The following is a 13,392-nucleotide window of genomic DNA, read 5'->3' on the forward strand; positions in this document are numbered from 1 at the left end:
CAGTGACTGTGGCCGTGACTTGGAGGCTTCCTCCCTACCACCATCTTCTACATATGGAGTCTTCCCCTCATCCTTGCCGTGGTCTAGGCGGCTGTTTTGGGGGGTGGTCTAAAGTGGTGGGCCTGATAAGAGTGTTTGTCTAACACTCTCCATGTCAAAACACTCATCTATCTTCTCTGTATCTATCCCCAGCAGAGAACAACGAACAGACGCTGATAAAATGGCTTTCCCACAGCAGATGGCGAGGAGGGGGAAGGGCTGGGGTTAAAGAGGAGGAAGCAGCTTCCTTTGAGGGAGGACAGTGGAGTCCTGGAGCAGACGTTCACTCAAACAGTGACCACGCACTAATGGACCCGGTATCTGTAGGTCAGACCGGTCTGCACCCGGTCCCACTGGAACACGTGAGCGCGTGACACCGATGCAACAGGAGATCGCCGACCTGTTGGGCTAGGGTCAGGTTGGGCTGGATGTTTTATTGAATGACTCAGCTCGTTGTTGACTGACGGAAGACAGTGAATTCAGCAAGGTTTGGGAGCAGCCTGACTCATCATCGCTGGCAGATTGTGTTCCAGCTCTGCCTTAGGTTGGCGTCGGCTTTCAAGCCCGGGTCAAATACCAGCTAAACATGACTCCTCAGACAGTCCAACCTGCTGAGTCTGAAGTTCACAGTGTGTCCAGCCAATATCCTATCTCTTATCATCTTTGGGGCCTCAGTGAGGCCACTCTAACCCTTCTTATCTCAGCGCTCCATCAATGTCCAGTCTGCCTCCCACCACACGGACCTCTTATCACCATGACCCTCGACGTGAAACACTGTGAGGATTTGACCTCCGAGAGCCAACGCACATATTATAAAAGCCTCAAATAAAACATGTGTTACAGTATGTTCACGCTTCGCGACCTGTTGCATCAATCCTCCACATTCAGCAAACAAACCCCACTGTGATGTGTGTCGCTTATTAATGAAAGTATCACCTCAGCTACAGTAAATATTAAAGGGAGCAAACTTAGATTAAGCTCGTGGATCTTAAGCAACACAGAAGTCAGATGGGGACAAAAACCATGTTACACATTTTAAATGAAAACGCTTTCACTGCGGGAGGTGCAGCAGCAGCTGAACTCTGCTACGGAGACGGTTGGCTTTGTTCACGGGCTGCACTGGGCCTCAGCAGTCCTAATCCCTGTTAATTAACCTCCTGCCCCCCACCGGCCTCCATACGACCCCAGCACTGGTGGGCACTGTGCAAGGTGGACGCGGTCCTTTAGCCTGGATGGGCCGACACCAGCACCACCAGGCTGGATGAGCTGCTTATCAATGTCAACAGCACTTGTTCATTTAGCTCCCACACACACACACACACACGGTTCACAGGCGACACCGTCACACATCCAGATGGTGCATCACACACACACACACACACACACACACACACACACACACACACACACACACACACACACACACACACACACACACACACACACACACACAAACAAAGGCTTATCAATATGGACGCTTCAGCAGCCACTGGGGCGTCCAGGCCTTTTTGACAAGCCAACACAATAAAGCAATCAGTCCGTCATTAATGAAATGACTAACGCAATTAACCGACCAGTGTGCGAGGTTGTTTGTGCTGGTGTGGGGCTGAGACAGAGAGAATAATGGAGCTGAAGGTGCAAAGTGTCATAGGGGCAGGATGAAGCTGACTTTCAGCTCCACCTCAGCCAGAGGAGGCGGGAGTTCACAGCTGCCAATCAACACATGTCCCCTCATCTAATGCTCCTACTCTGGGCCTTCAAGCATGAATCACAAAGACGCTGCCGATTCTTTTATTTGGGAAGAATATAAAGGTATTTAAAGAAAAAGGACAAAATGCCTGAGGGAGGAACTGGGATCGTATCAGACACTGTCATAGATTGGATGCTGATTAATTAGTGAATGATGGGAGGTTTGTAAAGTTTTACGTGGGCCTTGATGAAGTTATTGGTTGGACATGCTCAAGTCTCTAAAGGTCAGACAATGTAACACTGCATCATGGCACCATGATGAGATTCTCCTTCATGTTTTAAAGAGATAACAGATGAAACACAAGTTAGGAACTAACATAAACAATTTCAAACAAGTCGAAATAAAAGTTTCGGAGAGCATTAAACTGCGAACTAAAAGACGTGACATGAAGCCGTATTAGAAATAACGTTGGGGACAAAATGCTACTGGAATCTGATTAATTGTTGCACTGTCAGGTTTAGTTAACTTGGAGGAAAAATTAATTACACCTCCAGGTGGGCTGTTATCAGGACTGATACGTCATATTATTAATGGATAATACTTAGTGGAAACTGTCCACGGGTTTGAGAGGAACCCAGAGCTGCAGACATGGAAATCTGATGGTCGTATTGTTTGGAAGCTGGTGGATACTGGGTTACAGTAAAATAAAAAAAAAGCTTTGACCCTGCTTCAACCCCTTACGTGTTGGGTTTAATAAGAGAACACTATACAACCATATATACACAACTACTGGTCAACACAAAATGTGTGGAATCAGTAACCTTTAACTTTTTCTGAACTACAAATTAAACATGGACCAGATTCCACTGTACTAGAGAGAATTCAAGCCGGGTTTCAGGTCGAAACCTGTTGCCTTCCTTTTCCTTTTGTGTTGCAGAGCCTGGCATGAGGGAATTCTACCTCTGTGTCCCGAGCGGAATAAGCAGCCTCGACAAAAGTCTGCTTGATTTTAGATCAACATAATAAGGGTGGGAAAAAAAAAGGCGTAACCGAATACTGATGTTCTCCTCTATCCGGCCTAATTGATTTTTAAAAAGACTATTGTTGATATCAAATGAGCACATCGCGGCGGAGCTATTGATTTTTTGACACCGCACAACAGGAAATCTTTATCTGTGTGCTACTCCGACCCTGCGCTAATAGGTGGGGTTTAACCTCTGCTGAATGACAAATCCCAACGACTCCCGCTGCTCAGTGGAAACGGCACCAGGACCTTAACGTTTGAAGCCGAAACAGATTTGACTTTATATTAAATGTTTCAAATGTTTTGACGTCCTTTACCCAAAGCATCAGTTCTGGATTCTCACACATTCCAGTTCTTCGTGCATTTTGCTGATGTCTGTCCAGCTTTGCACACTGGTGACCACGCTAATGATTCATAATGTCAGCTGGGTAAATGGCTTTGATGAAGCCACAGGAACAGCCCGCGTGCCTTTCTTCTTCTCTCAGCTTGTGTCTCTCCAGTCTTGCGTGCAGCACCCATGGGTCCCTGGAGTCCGGCAGCTTCGGCTCAGCGGCAGATAGACATTTGTGGGATAGGCATCTACTGCTCAGGACCACGCAATCATTTCCATTTTACCCTCTGTTGCACAGGCAAGATAAGACACCTGCGTAGCCCCGCTAATCAGATGAGCTTCAACAGAACTTTATCATTGACATTTACCACTGTTTACCCAACTAATTTCTCTTAACTGCACTGCTGAACTTTTATCTGCAAAATACATACACCACCAGAAAAGAGCAAGAAGCAAACATGCAAATTCACAAATATGCGAAGAAAGATAAAATGAGGAGGGGGGGGGGGACTCAAGGCGTTTTGTTCCTGTTCAGAGGACGAAGGGGGTGAGGGGAGAACAGGTGACAGGGCTACTGCTGATGAGCGGAGCCCGCCTCCCCCTGCTCCCCCTAATGGAAAGAGCAGTGACATTCACAAGCTGAAGCCTCCACCACCTGACTGCTCGCTGTGAGTTTGACTCGTGGCTGATAGAAGATGCGGGTTATTATCCAGGCGGTGGGAGACAACCAGTGTGTTACAGGTGCACCAGGACATTTACTGTAGCAGCTGTATCAGTGCTGAACTGAGCTAGGGTGTGTCTGTGACGCCTTGTGATCAAAGCTCAGCAGCAGCTACCAGTCTATGATGAGGGAGGAAGACTTTCACTGTCTTTAGGTGAACTTCAGGACTTTTCTTCAGACTCTGGCACCATTAGCGTTCATGTGAAGCTTGACCCCAACTATGCAGCTCCTAGGAGCCACTGGCAAATATATATAACAACCTCCTTGTATCCAGCCTCTGTTGGATACACTAATCCAAAGCCATCTTCACATGCACATCCAGCCTCATTCTCACTACCACCTCCAGCTCCATGTCTCCCTGTCTCCTCTGCTGCAGCCTGTCACAAATTGAAAGTGGAGACCTTCCAGAAACTATCCCTGATAATCACCCATAAATTAATTAGAAAATGTTTCTTGACATTCTCTATGCACAGATGGGAAAAGGAAAAAAGACTGAGGCAAAGCCACAAAATTAATTGTACGGTATGTGACTCAGATAATTAATTCAATCATTAGTTCATGTCTGCTTTAACAACTCCTTCTGGCTTGTGCAAAAAAAAAAAGGACATTTCAATCAGCCTGGTATCGGCAGCAACGCGCTGTGGGTAGGAGACACGGAAAAGTTAAAGGATGATAGACTCGCTCGAGACACTCGGGTCATTTAAAGGTTCACCAATTAAACAGACAAGAGCAAGAAGAGAGGAGAGAACAAACAAAGGGGACATGAGATGGGCCGCACTGGACAGATACTCCTCTTCTAACTCTCTAGAAAGGCCACACAAACACTGCTCCTTCTGTGATACAGTACGTCTGTTTGATAGGAAAAAGAATTTAGCTTCTTGCATTTCTGAATAACAAGGGGGGGGGGGGAGTCCACATGCATCGCTGATGCACAGTTAATTTACAGCTAAGATGACAGCGGCATTTTTTCCACTGTTGGCTGAAGGCGCACAAACCCCCAAAGACATGGGAAAGCTGGTGATAGTTGTCTGATGAAGGAAGGAAACTGGTGAGCGAGAGATACCGTGGAGAAAAAAAGCCGATGTGGGAGCATTTTCTGCTCCACTTCTATTCTCTCACTCACAAAAAGACAACTGACATGAGCAGAAACTCAAGGTGTAACATCATCACAAATAAAATAAATCATCAAGCTCGTCTGTTAACTCTCTGTTTGTTAATAAATTGCATAATAGTCCTGATAAAGATGGAATAACCCATGACTGGCTACAAGGTGAGGAGGTTCTGTGGATGTGTGAAAATATAGGAAGTGTAGAAAACCATTAGCTATGTGTAACGTTTTCTACTTAACATACACTTACACATAAACACCACTGGAACGTTAAAATAGCTGCTATTCAACCCTGAGCCAGTCTTTCTGGGGTTAATGGCGCTTTAATTTGTCCAGACCCAAAACCAGCAGGGACGCGTTTACATTCATACACGTCAGAGCTGTGTCTCCATCACGGCTTTACGGTATGGCTGTACAGTATGCCTGGGTGTGAAGGAACCGGACCACGGATCAGATGATTGGCTGGTAACCAATGCGCCGATGTGCTGCCCCACCACTGGTGCCAGGCCACATCTTCAGCCTGTCAATCAGGGGGACAGAGGTGACACCTCCCCCACAGACGAGAGGAAGACAGAGCTTATGAAGAATCACTGGGATACAATAGAACAGAAGTTATATTTGTAATATCTTTCTAGCAGCTGGTTCTGCGTCTCTCTGTGCTGGTTCTAATGGACCTGCTAATTCCATGTACAGTACATACGGTGTCTCTGAGCCACGAGCTGCTGGCGCCTCAGCCCCACTGACGTGACAAGCCCTCTGGACTCTGACAAGCACTCGTCATGCCACAGCATTTTTGATTGACAGGTGGAACTGACAGGGTGCTCGCAGGGACACTGTCCTGCTGAGACACTGGAGTCTGGCGGCTGGAGATATGGGGGAAGGTTACGAAGAGGACTGAGAGCTGAGCATGTAAAGGATGGATGTGGGTCACAGTCGCAGTGGAGGCATGCAGTAACAATACATCATAGAAAGGAAAGCTACAAATATATTATTCTACAGCAGAAGTCAGCTCACAGATGACCACAGAGTCAAGACAAGTCCCACCAGTCTAATACTTCTTAATATGTTACTGCCCTCTGTTCTACAGCTTCTAAGGCCGACTTTGTGCAGGTCATCTATTATGAGCATCTGTGTTTAAAAAGCCCTCAGTGGCCTTGACACAATGAATCAACTCTACATGTGGTCCAGTCAGAAGCCAGCTCCTCATTCTAAGCTCATCCAGCACAATGCCTCTCACATGCATCCCACTTCTGCCTCTCAGCGTCAGAGGGTTACACATCAGGAATCCACAGCTGGATCAGGTTCCACCATTTTAGTGGATTCAGCCTGACTCCTAAGCTTTAACCACCAGGCAGCGTTTGAAAGCTCCACAGCCCAGAGTGGGCTCCATTTCTCCCTGCTCGACCTTTACCTGGCTGATTTTATAATGCATCACAGTAAAGCGCTTCATTCAGTCCAATATTTGGAGGAGGAAGTAGACAAAACTCTAAATCATCTGTGAGACATACGTGTAAATTGATGCTTGTTCAGTATATTGTATCTTTACATTTTTTAGTTTGACCAGAACACAAACGGAGGGAGGAATGTTCATCAGCGCTTCTAAGATACAGATAATACTGTAAGTACTGTAGTAGATCATGTTGCCATTTCCTGTACTTCACGTGGCTCAACGGATCTCCCCTGTACTGAATGAAAGATTTGATAAACCCCCATGATATGCTAAAAGCCATCAAACATCCGTCTAGGAAATCTCTCACCACTCATCCCTAAACCTTCACGTCCACTTCTTACTCTCCATCTTTCTCTCCCAAGTTTGCCCCAGTTAACCCCGACTTGAAGCCTGAAGATGGCAGATCAAGGCTGGGGGGCTGGGAGTCAACCGTCTGTGCTGCTGGTTTAGCAGATAACACCCCCCCTACATTTGTAGTTTAATTCAAGTTAGAGGAGTGGCTCAGTCTAGTCCACCATAGATGCTCCTTACAGCTCACAGACTGTGGTTAGCTAACGGAAAAAACAGGCCGTTGTCTTGTATTATTGGAAGAGATTTGAGCTTTTGAAGATAAACAAACCTGCAGCAGTGCAGAAAATTAGAGGACAAACATCTTATCTTCCAGTAGCTACACGGCATCCATGACTAGATGGGTCAAAGTGATGAAGATGTCACACATCTACAGTAGCTACTGTACCTCAGGCCTAATGAAGCCCACTGCCAGCGGTGATAATATGGCCTCATGCAGCGTCATCCACACTCACTGACTCACTGACACACACCACCTAGCCTTCGGCTCTACACTAGCTTCCTGGGGCCCCTGGACTCTGCAGGCTGCCTGAGGGGCCTGTGCAAAGTGTAACAAGCTTTTACCGCCTAGTAAAATATGAATGGAAACACAAATATGATCATGGAGCAACATGACATCTAGAGCGTGTGGACGCTATAGGTTTGGAGACAAAGAAGACGCTGAGCTTGATGGAGCGTCTGTGAGGTCCTAGTTCTCCGGTGTCATTCGGTCTCCAGGAAGCACCTTGACCGCTCAGCAGCACACTTCTGTACACGGTCCTGAAGGAGAGACTGTGACGGGCGCCTGCCTGCCTGCCAGCCTGCCAGCGAATGACGAGGGATTACTGTGACTCCCATTTGCATATCAAGAATTTTAAGCAGTGAGGGAGAAAATATCAAACCCTCCAGCCTGCAAGGTCATTCAAAGATAGTTTTTCCTTCTCTTCATAATTTATTTTGCATATCATGTAGTATGGACACGCTGTAGATTAAAAGGCAGCTTTAGCGCTCACCTAGACTTCTCCTCGACACCACGCACACATCATCCTGATTGTCTCTAGGTGAACTATGTATGTGGGAAAATGAAAACGGCTGAAGCCTCTAATCCATTCCAATTTCACCACCTCTTTGATTCTAATGTTTTCTTTAATATCAGTAGAAGCCACAAAGCCACAGAAAATGGGTAGAAAAACACAGCCACACCCCGTCCAGCTATCATCTATGACTAAGGAATTTATTCAGATTGACATATAACAACTCATTACAAACTGTGAAGACTGTGTCAAACAGCTGATTGAAAAAATGCTGCTCCATAATGAATTGTATTATCTTTAAGCAAGAAGAGGATGAATTAAATGTTCTGTTGTTGTTTGCTCTGTTTTATGTTAATATCATTCTGTCGCAACAATAGTAATGACTGCCACAAAGAATTAGTTGAATAAATTATTTGAATAAATTAAGAGATTAGTATCATAAGGTTAGGACACAAACTGTGCAGAGAAAAGGAAATTAAAATGTTCATATCTGGGAATTATTGTATTTCAAACTAGAATAAATGATGTTTTTTGAACAGGAATGAGCCCTTTCCCACTATTTAATTCCTTTGGCCTCTTTATATAAACAAGGCTGCAACAGATAGATTTGTTATGTTAAGATACTGCAAAATAAAACCATGCTGTGGATGGACAGACGCAGAGACACTCACAAAGGGGACGGCACCGTTGGCAACCATTTCACGTGTGTTTCTGATAATCTGTTGATTCTTTTAATCCAATTTTCCTGGATTAATTTAGCAGCCATTGCAGTGCTAGTGTTATTAGCTGAATGGAAACATTAAGTGGCGACTGACGTCCTGAGGACCAGCGCGGGGACAGAGCAGACAGACGGCTTCAAAGCGGCGAAACGCTGGAAACGTTCCGCTCCTCACACAAGTGTCTGACGGGCAACAAGAGAGAAACGAGTGGAATGCCAACAATCCCACAGGAGATAAATCCATGTTTATTTCCATACCAGCCAACACACACTCTCTTCTCATGTGTTTATGGGAATTGCCTGATACATGGTGAACATTTTGTATGAACAAGATCACATTAGCCAGTGATTCCATTCCCAGGTGCCAGGCAGGACATAACAGGAGAAAAGGGAGACAATGAAAAGATAAAGAAAAGGAGGGAGAGATATATATGTCTGGGGGTGGAGAGATGGAGAGAGAGGGAGGGAGGGAGGGAGGCGCTGCTAGTTGGGTTGTTAGTGGTGATGGAGAGACCAGAGGAGGAGAAGGTGGATGGATGGAGGGAGGGTGGGAAGAGGGGAGGCTTGACGATAAGAGAAAAATTCAGACCGGTCAAAGTTTCCTTTTTGCCAATCGTGCTCCTGATAAAGACAGCGCCTGCTCCGGAGCTGATAGAGGGGCTATCTCTCTCCCTTACGCTCACCCCCGCCCCTCCTCCCCCTTTCCTCCTCCCCCCGCCTCTCTCAGCCAGCAGTTAGTTTGTGAGTTGGAGCAGGGGCCTATCAGCTCAGCATCACGGTGCTACCATCAACCAGCCACCGCACAGCAATTAATATCGCTCCAATTACTGTTAAAGGGACAAGGCTGGGACAGGACGATAATGAACACATCCTCTTCCTCACACACACACACACACACACACACACACACACACACACACACACACACACACACACACACACACACACACACACACACACACACACACACACACACAAGCGCGCACTGTCCACACTGTACAGACACATGGACGGACATGAAACGTGCACAGCTTGAAAAGGAAATAATGCGAGATAGTGCGGTAATCTTCCTGCATTGTTTAACTCATTGAAGACAACAGACAGAGAAAAATAAATAACCAAACAAACCTTGATAAGAAAGGGAAATAAATAATAAAATTATGGCGATTTACTTGTTATCTCCTCTTTGCTGTGTCTGTCTGTTACAACTTGAATAAATTCCCCCTCGTCTGCCACATTCAAGTCTCCTACGAGAGAACAACATGATGGACCCTGGAAGACTCAGAGCCCAGTAAGAGCTGGTGCCTCTGACAAAAAACCCAGTAAGAGCTGGTGCCTCTGACAAAAAACCCAGTAAGAGCTGGTGCCCCAGCAGGGCTTAATTCATTATTTTTATTCTTCATTAGGTCCACCTGCACAACCTGGCCTGTGGTGAGGCCCACCATGCAGCCCACTCACCTGGACCCCTCCACCGCGAGGCCTCCTCCTCGTCTCGGTCCTCATCCTCCTCGCCGCCGCTGTGTGTCGGACACGGCTTGTCCTCGTCCTCGTCGCCGGGGCCTCCTCGGGAGTCCTGCATCCCGGGCTCTGCGCACACAACACATGCAGTCTAAGTTAAACACGGTTGACGCTAGCTCTGCCGAGGTGTTGATCACCGAATAACTCTTTGAGTCACGGCTGTTCTTTCATCCGTCCTCCTTCCTTCCATCCGAGTCCTCGCTGAATGTACAGTACAGTACAGTAGGTGGGTCTCACTGTACTTGGATTCCTTCTATCGGTGCCTCATCTCCTCCCCTCCTCCTTTCAGAGACCGAGGCTGCCAGTGTTTCTCTAATCAGCATTGATATCCCTGCCATTGATCGAGCTGATTACATAGTCTCCTGCTCACTGATTAAGGAGATCCATGTGTGCTCCTGCACGTGGCCGGACGTGTGAGCGTGCGCGTCTACTCGTTGATCCGTTACGCGTATGATACGTGAACTCTGAACTTTGGCTCTGCAGATGTTATCCGCTGGTCTATCATGCTGCCTCATCCCTGCCTATTAGACGGAGCCATGATTAGTCTGATTAGATTAATAGTTGCATCATCATAGCACCTAGCGCTATCAGAGCTCAGGATCTCTGCCTGTTTCTATCAGGCCGGTGCTTGAAGACTCACAGTACTAGAACTCAGCAGCTGGCTGCCTGGAGCAAAGGACGTTTGGATGTTAAAGCTCATGTGTGATGCACTGCTGCAGTATATGTTGGCTGCACACATACACATGGTTACCTGACATAACGAGGCTAACCAGACGCTGTCATTCTGAAGTTAAGGTGTTTGGATGAAGGGAAGGAGGAATCAGCAGGTGAAGCACTGAGCCTTCATCGCTGACTTCTGCAGCCAGAGCATAATATACAGCAGTATGACTGGACTTTGTACCATCTGCTACCGCACTACAGGCTCTGGCGTCCAGACCCACTGCTGCCATGTCTGAAAGCAGTGATGCCAGCGGGACGTCATCCACTGCTGGACGTCAGACACAGACTCCTTCTGTGCAATTCAGCAGACTGGACTGGACGTGAATGCTCTGATATTCTGACTGCAGTCTAGTTCTCAGCTTCAGAACTGTTCACCTCCTCATTCAATTCAATTCAATTCAATTCAATTTTATTTATATAGCGCCAAATCACAACAAAGTTATTTCAAGGCACTTTACAAAGTAAGGTTTAAAACCTCACACAACTAAACCCAACAAATCCCACATACAGCAAGCATTTAATTTGACAGCAACAGTGGAGAGGAAAAACTCCCTCTCTAACGAGGAAGAAACCTCCAGCAGAACCAGACTGGATGTGGGCGGCCATCTGCCTCGACCGGTTGGGGTGAGAGGATAGAGAGATAGAAAAGCACAGCAACAGCAACAAGCAACAACAAGCAACAACAGAGCACAGGCAGGATGGTAGGACCAGGGACTGGATGCAGGCAGGATGGTTGGATCCGCAGCTGCCCATCACAGACACCAAACTTTGAGTCCAATGATACCTGTAGGTGAGGACAGAGAGGGAGAAAGAGTGGGGGGGGGGGAGAGAAGCACAACTACTGGACAGAAAGAGACAAGGTTAGTTAAACATGGGACAATGATGGGAGGTTATGGGACAGAGGAGGTAGAAGGAAACAGAGGAGCTCAGTGTATAAATTAAGTCCCCCAGCAGTCTATGTCTATTGCAGCTTAACTAAGAGATGGTTCCTGTGACTAACAATAATTGCCAGTGACCTGAACCATCTCTAACTATAAGCTTTATCAAAAAGGAAGGTTTTAAGCCTAATCTTAAAGGTGGAGAGTGTGTCAGCTTCTCGAACCTGAAGAGGGAGCTGGTTCCAGAGGAGAGGAGCTTGGTAGCTAAAAGCTCTGCCCCCTGTTCTACATTTAAACACTCTAGGAACCACAAGTAGCCCAGCGCTCTGAGAACGAAGTGTTCTGCTGGGAGCATAAGGAACTATAAGGTCTTTAAGATAAGAAGGAGCTTTATCATTGAGTACTTTGTATGTGAGTAGGAGAATTTTAAATTCTATCCTACATTTTACAGGCAGCCAGTGCAGAGAAGCTAATGTAGGAGAAATGTGATCTCTCTTTCTAAGTCCTGTCAGAACTCTGGCTGCAGCATTTTGAATGAGCTGTAGGCTTTTTAAGGAGCTGTACACGACACACTACACCAGTTTAGGTTAACACCTTGCATAACAGTGGCCTTAGTCCACTACATGAACCTATATGAATGTTAAGGCACAAGTGTAAACAGTAGTAGAGTAGTAATAATAATGAGAATAATGTATTAATAACATTAATGCCAGAGACCGTCTCTCAGTAGTCCGGTTTCCTCCTTCTTTTCACTGTGACGCTGCTTGTACCATCTGGCTCCCTTTTCCCCTGAATGCAACCACGTCTGCAGCCATTCTGCCGATAAGGCCTCAGTCATCTGCACAAAAATCATGTTTACCCTTGCATTCCTAGTCCGATAAACAGCGATAGCTCCCAATCAATAAAGCGGTCATAAACGCACCACCACACTCTTTTATTAATGCAACGCCTGGAGGATTAGATGAGCATTGTCTAATAAATCAACACACACACACACACACAGTCCACCTTTTAACCTCGTCCACACAAACACACACACACATGGCCACATACTGTACGCTGTGAAGCAGGCAGACCCACACACCTCCCCCTCCTAAACACTGCCATTATTTTCAGCTATAAATCACATTGAATGGCACATTGATTTTATCCTGCAGGGGCTGAAGCGAGGGAGGGGAGCAGGAGACACAGTTATTGCGTTTAATATTATCAATATTATCTCCCATATCATCTTAGACAGGGAGGCAGGTATCAGGAGGAGTCGACAGACACTTTTCTGCCAAACCCCCTCCCCTCTCTCTTGCTCTCTCTCTTTCTCTCTCTCCTCCCTCCCCCCGTAGCGAGACAGTCTCCATCGATCTGATAAGCTGAACTTCCCCTGTCACACCTGCAGGGCAAAGTCACCCAACAATCTTACCTCCTAGTATTTCTGCTTCTGTCTGCCTCATTTTAATGTTGCCTTTGTCTTTGGAATCTTGCATGTGATATGATGCCGCTTGATGTTCACCTCACATGTGACAGATGCAGCTAAAAAGGAACAGGAAATGACTAAGCCCGCTGCACTGGACCAGCATAGACAAATCAATGTGAAAATGCAAACGCCGAGCAGTCGGTTAAAGTAAACGTGTGTCGAAACCTGCCCACGACAAACGAGCCAATGGAGATTCTGAACGTTTTTATTGATGCAACACAAGCGCTGTTATCTATCACTGATCAGATTCAGATGAAGAAGAAAAAATGTGGTGGTTTACACAAATTATTCTGATTGGCCAAAACAAGGGCACGACAATTAGAGGTCAGGAAGAGGTAACGTACTGACTAATCAGCCCAGAAG

General features: G+C 46.4%; 1 protein-coding gene across 5 annotated transcripts in view; it reads right to left on the reverse strand.

Annotated features, from left to right (window-relative positions):
- Positions 1 to 13,392, reverse strand: part of zfpm1 (zinc finger protein, FOG family member 1) — a 63,728-nt gene that overhangs the window by 15,025 nt on the left and 35,311 nt on the right. For 2 of the 5 annotated variants that reach the window (XM_055509517.1, XM_055509516.1), the window contains exons 3-4: positions 12,276 to 12,396; positions 9,901 to 10,029 (exon numbers count right to left, since the gene is read on the reverse strand). In XM_055509517.1, coding sequence (XP_055365492.1) covers positions 9,901 to 10,029; positions 12,276 to 12,396 — 250 coding nt within the window. Of the gene's footprint in view, positions 1 to 6,670; positions 8,867 to 9,900; positions 10,030 to 12,275; positions 12,397 to 12,975; positions 13,086 to 13,392 lie in introns of those variants that run through there. The other 3 variants (XM_029152664.3, XM_029152662.3, XM_055509518.1) reach the window with 3 other exon arrangements.

This window comes from Betta splendens, chromosome 6, assembly GCF_900634795.4.
Source record: "Betta splendens chromosome 6, fBetSpl5.4, whole genome shotgun sequence".
In the NCBI taxonomy this organism is placed as follows: domain Eukaryota; kingdom Metazoa; phylum Chordata; class Actinopteri; order Anabantiformes; family Osphronemidae; genus Betta; species Betta splendens.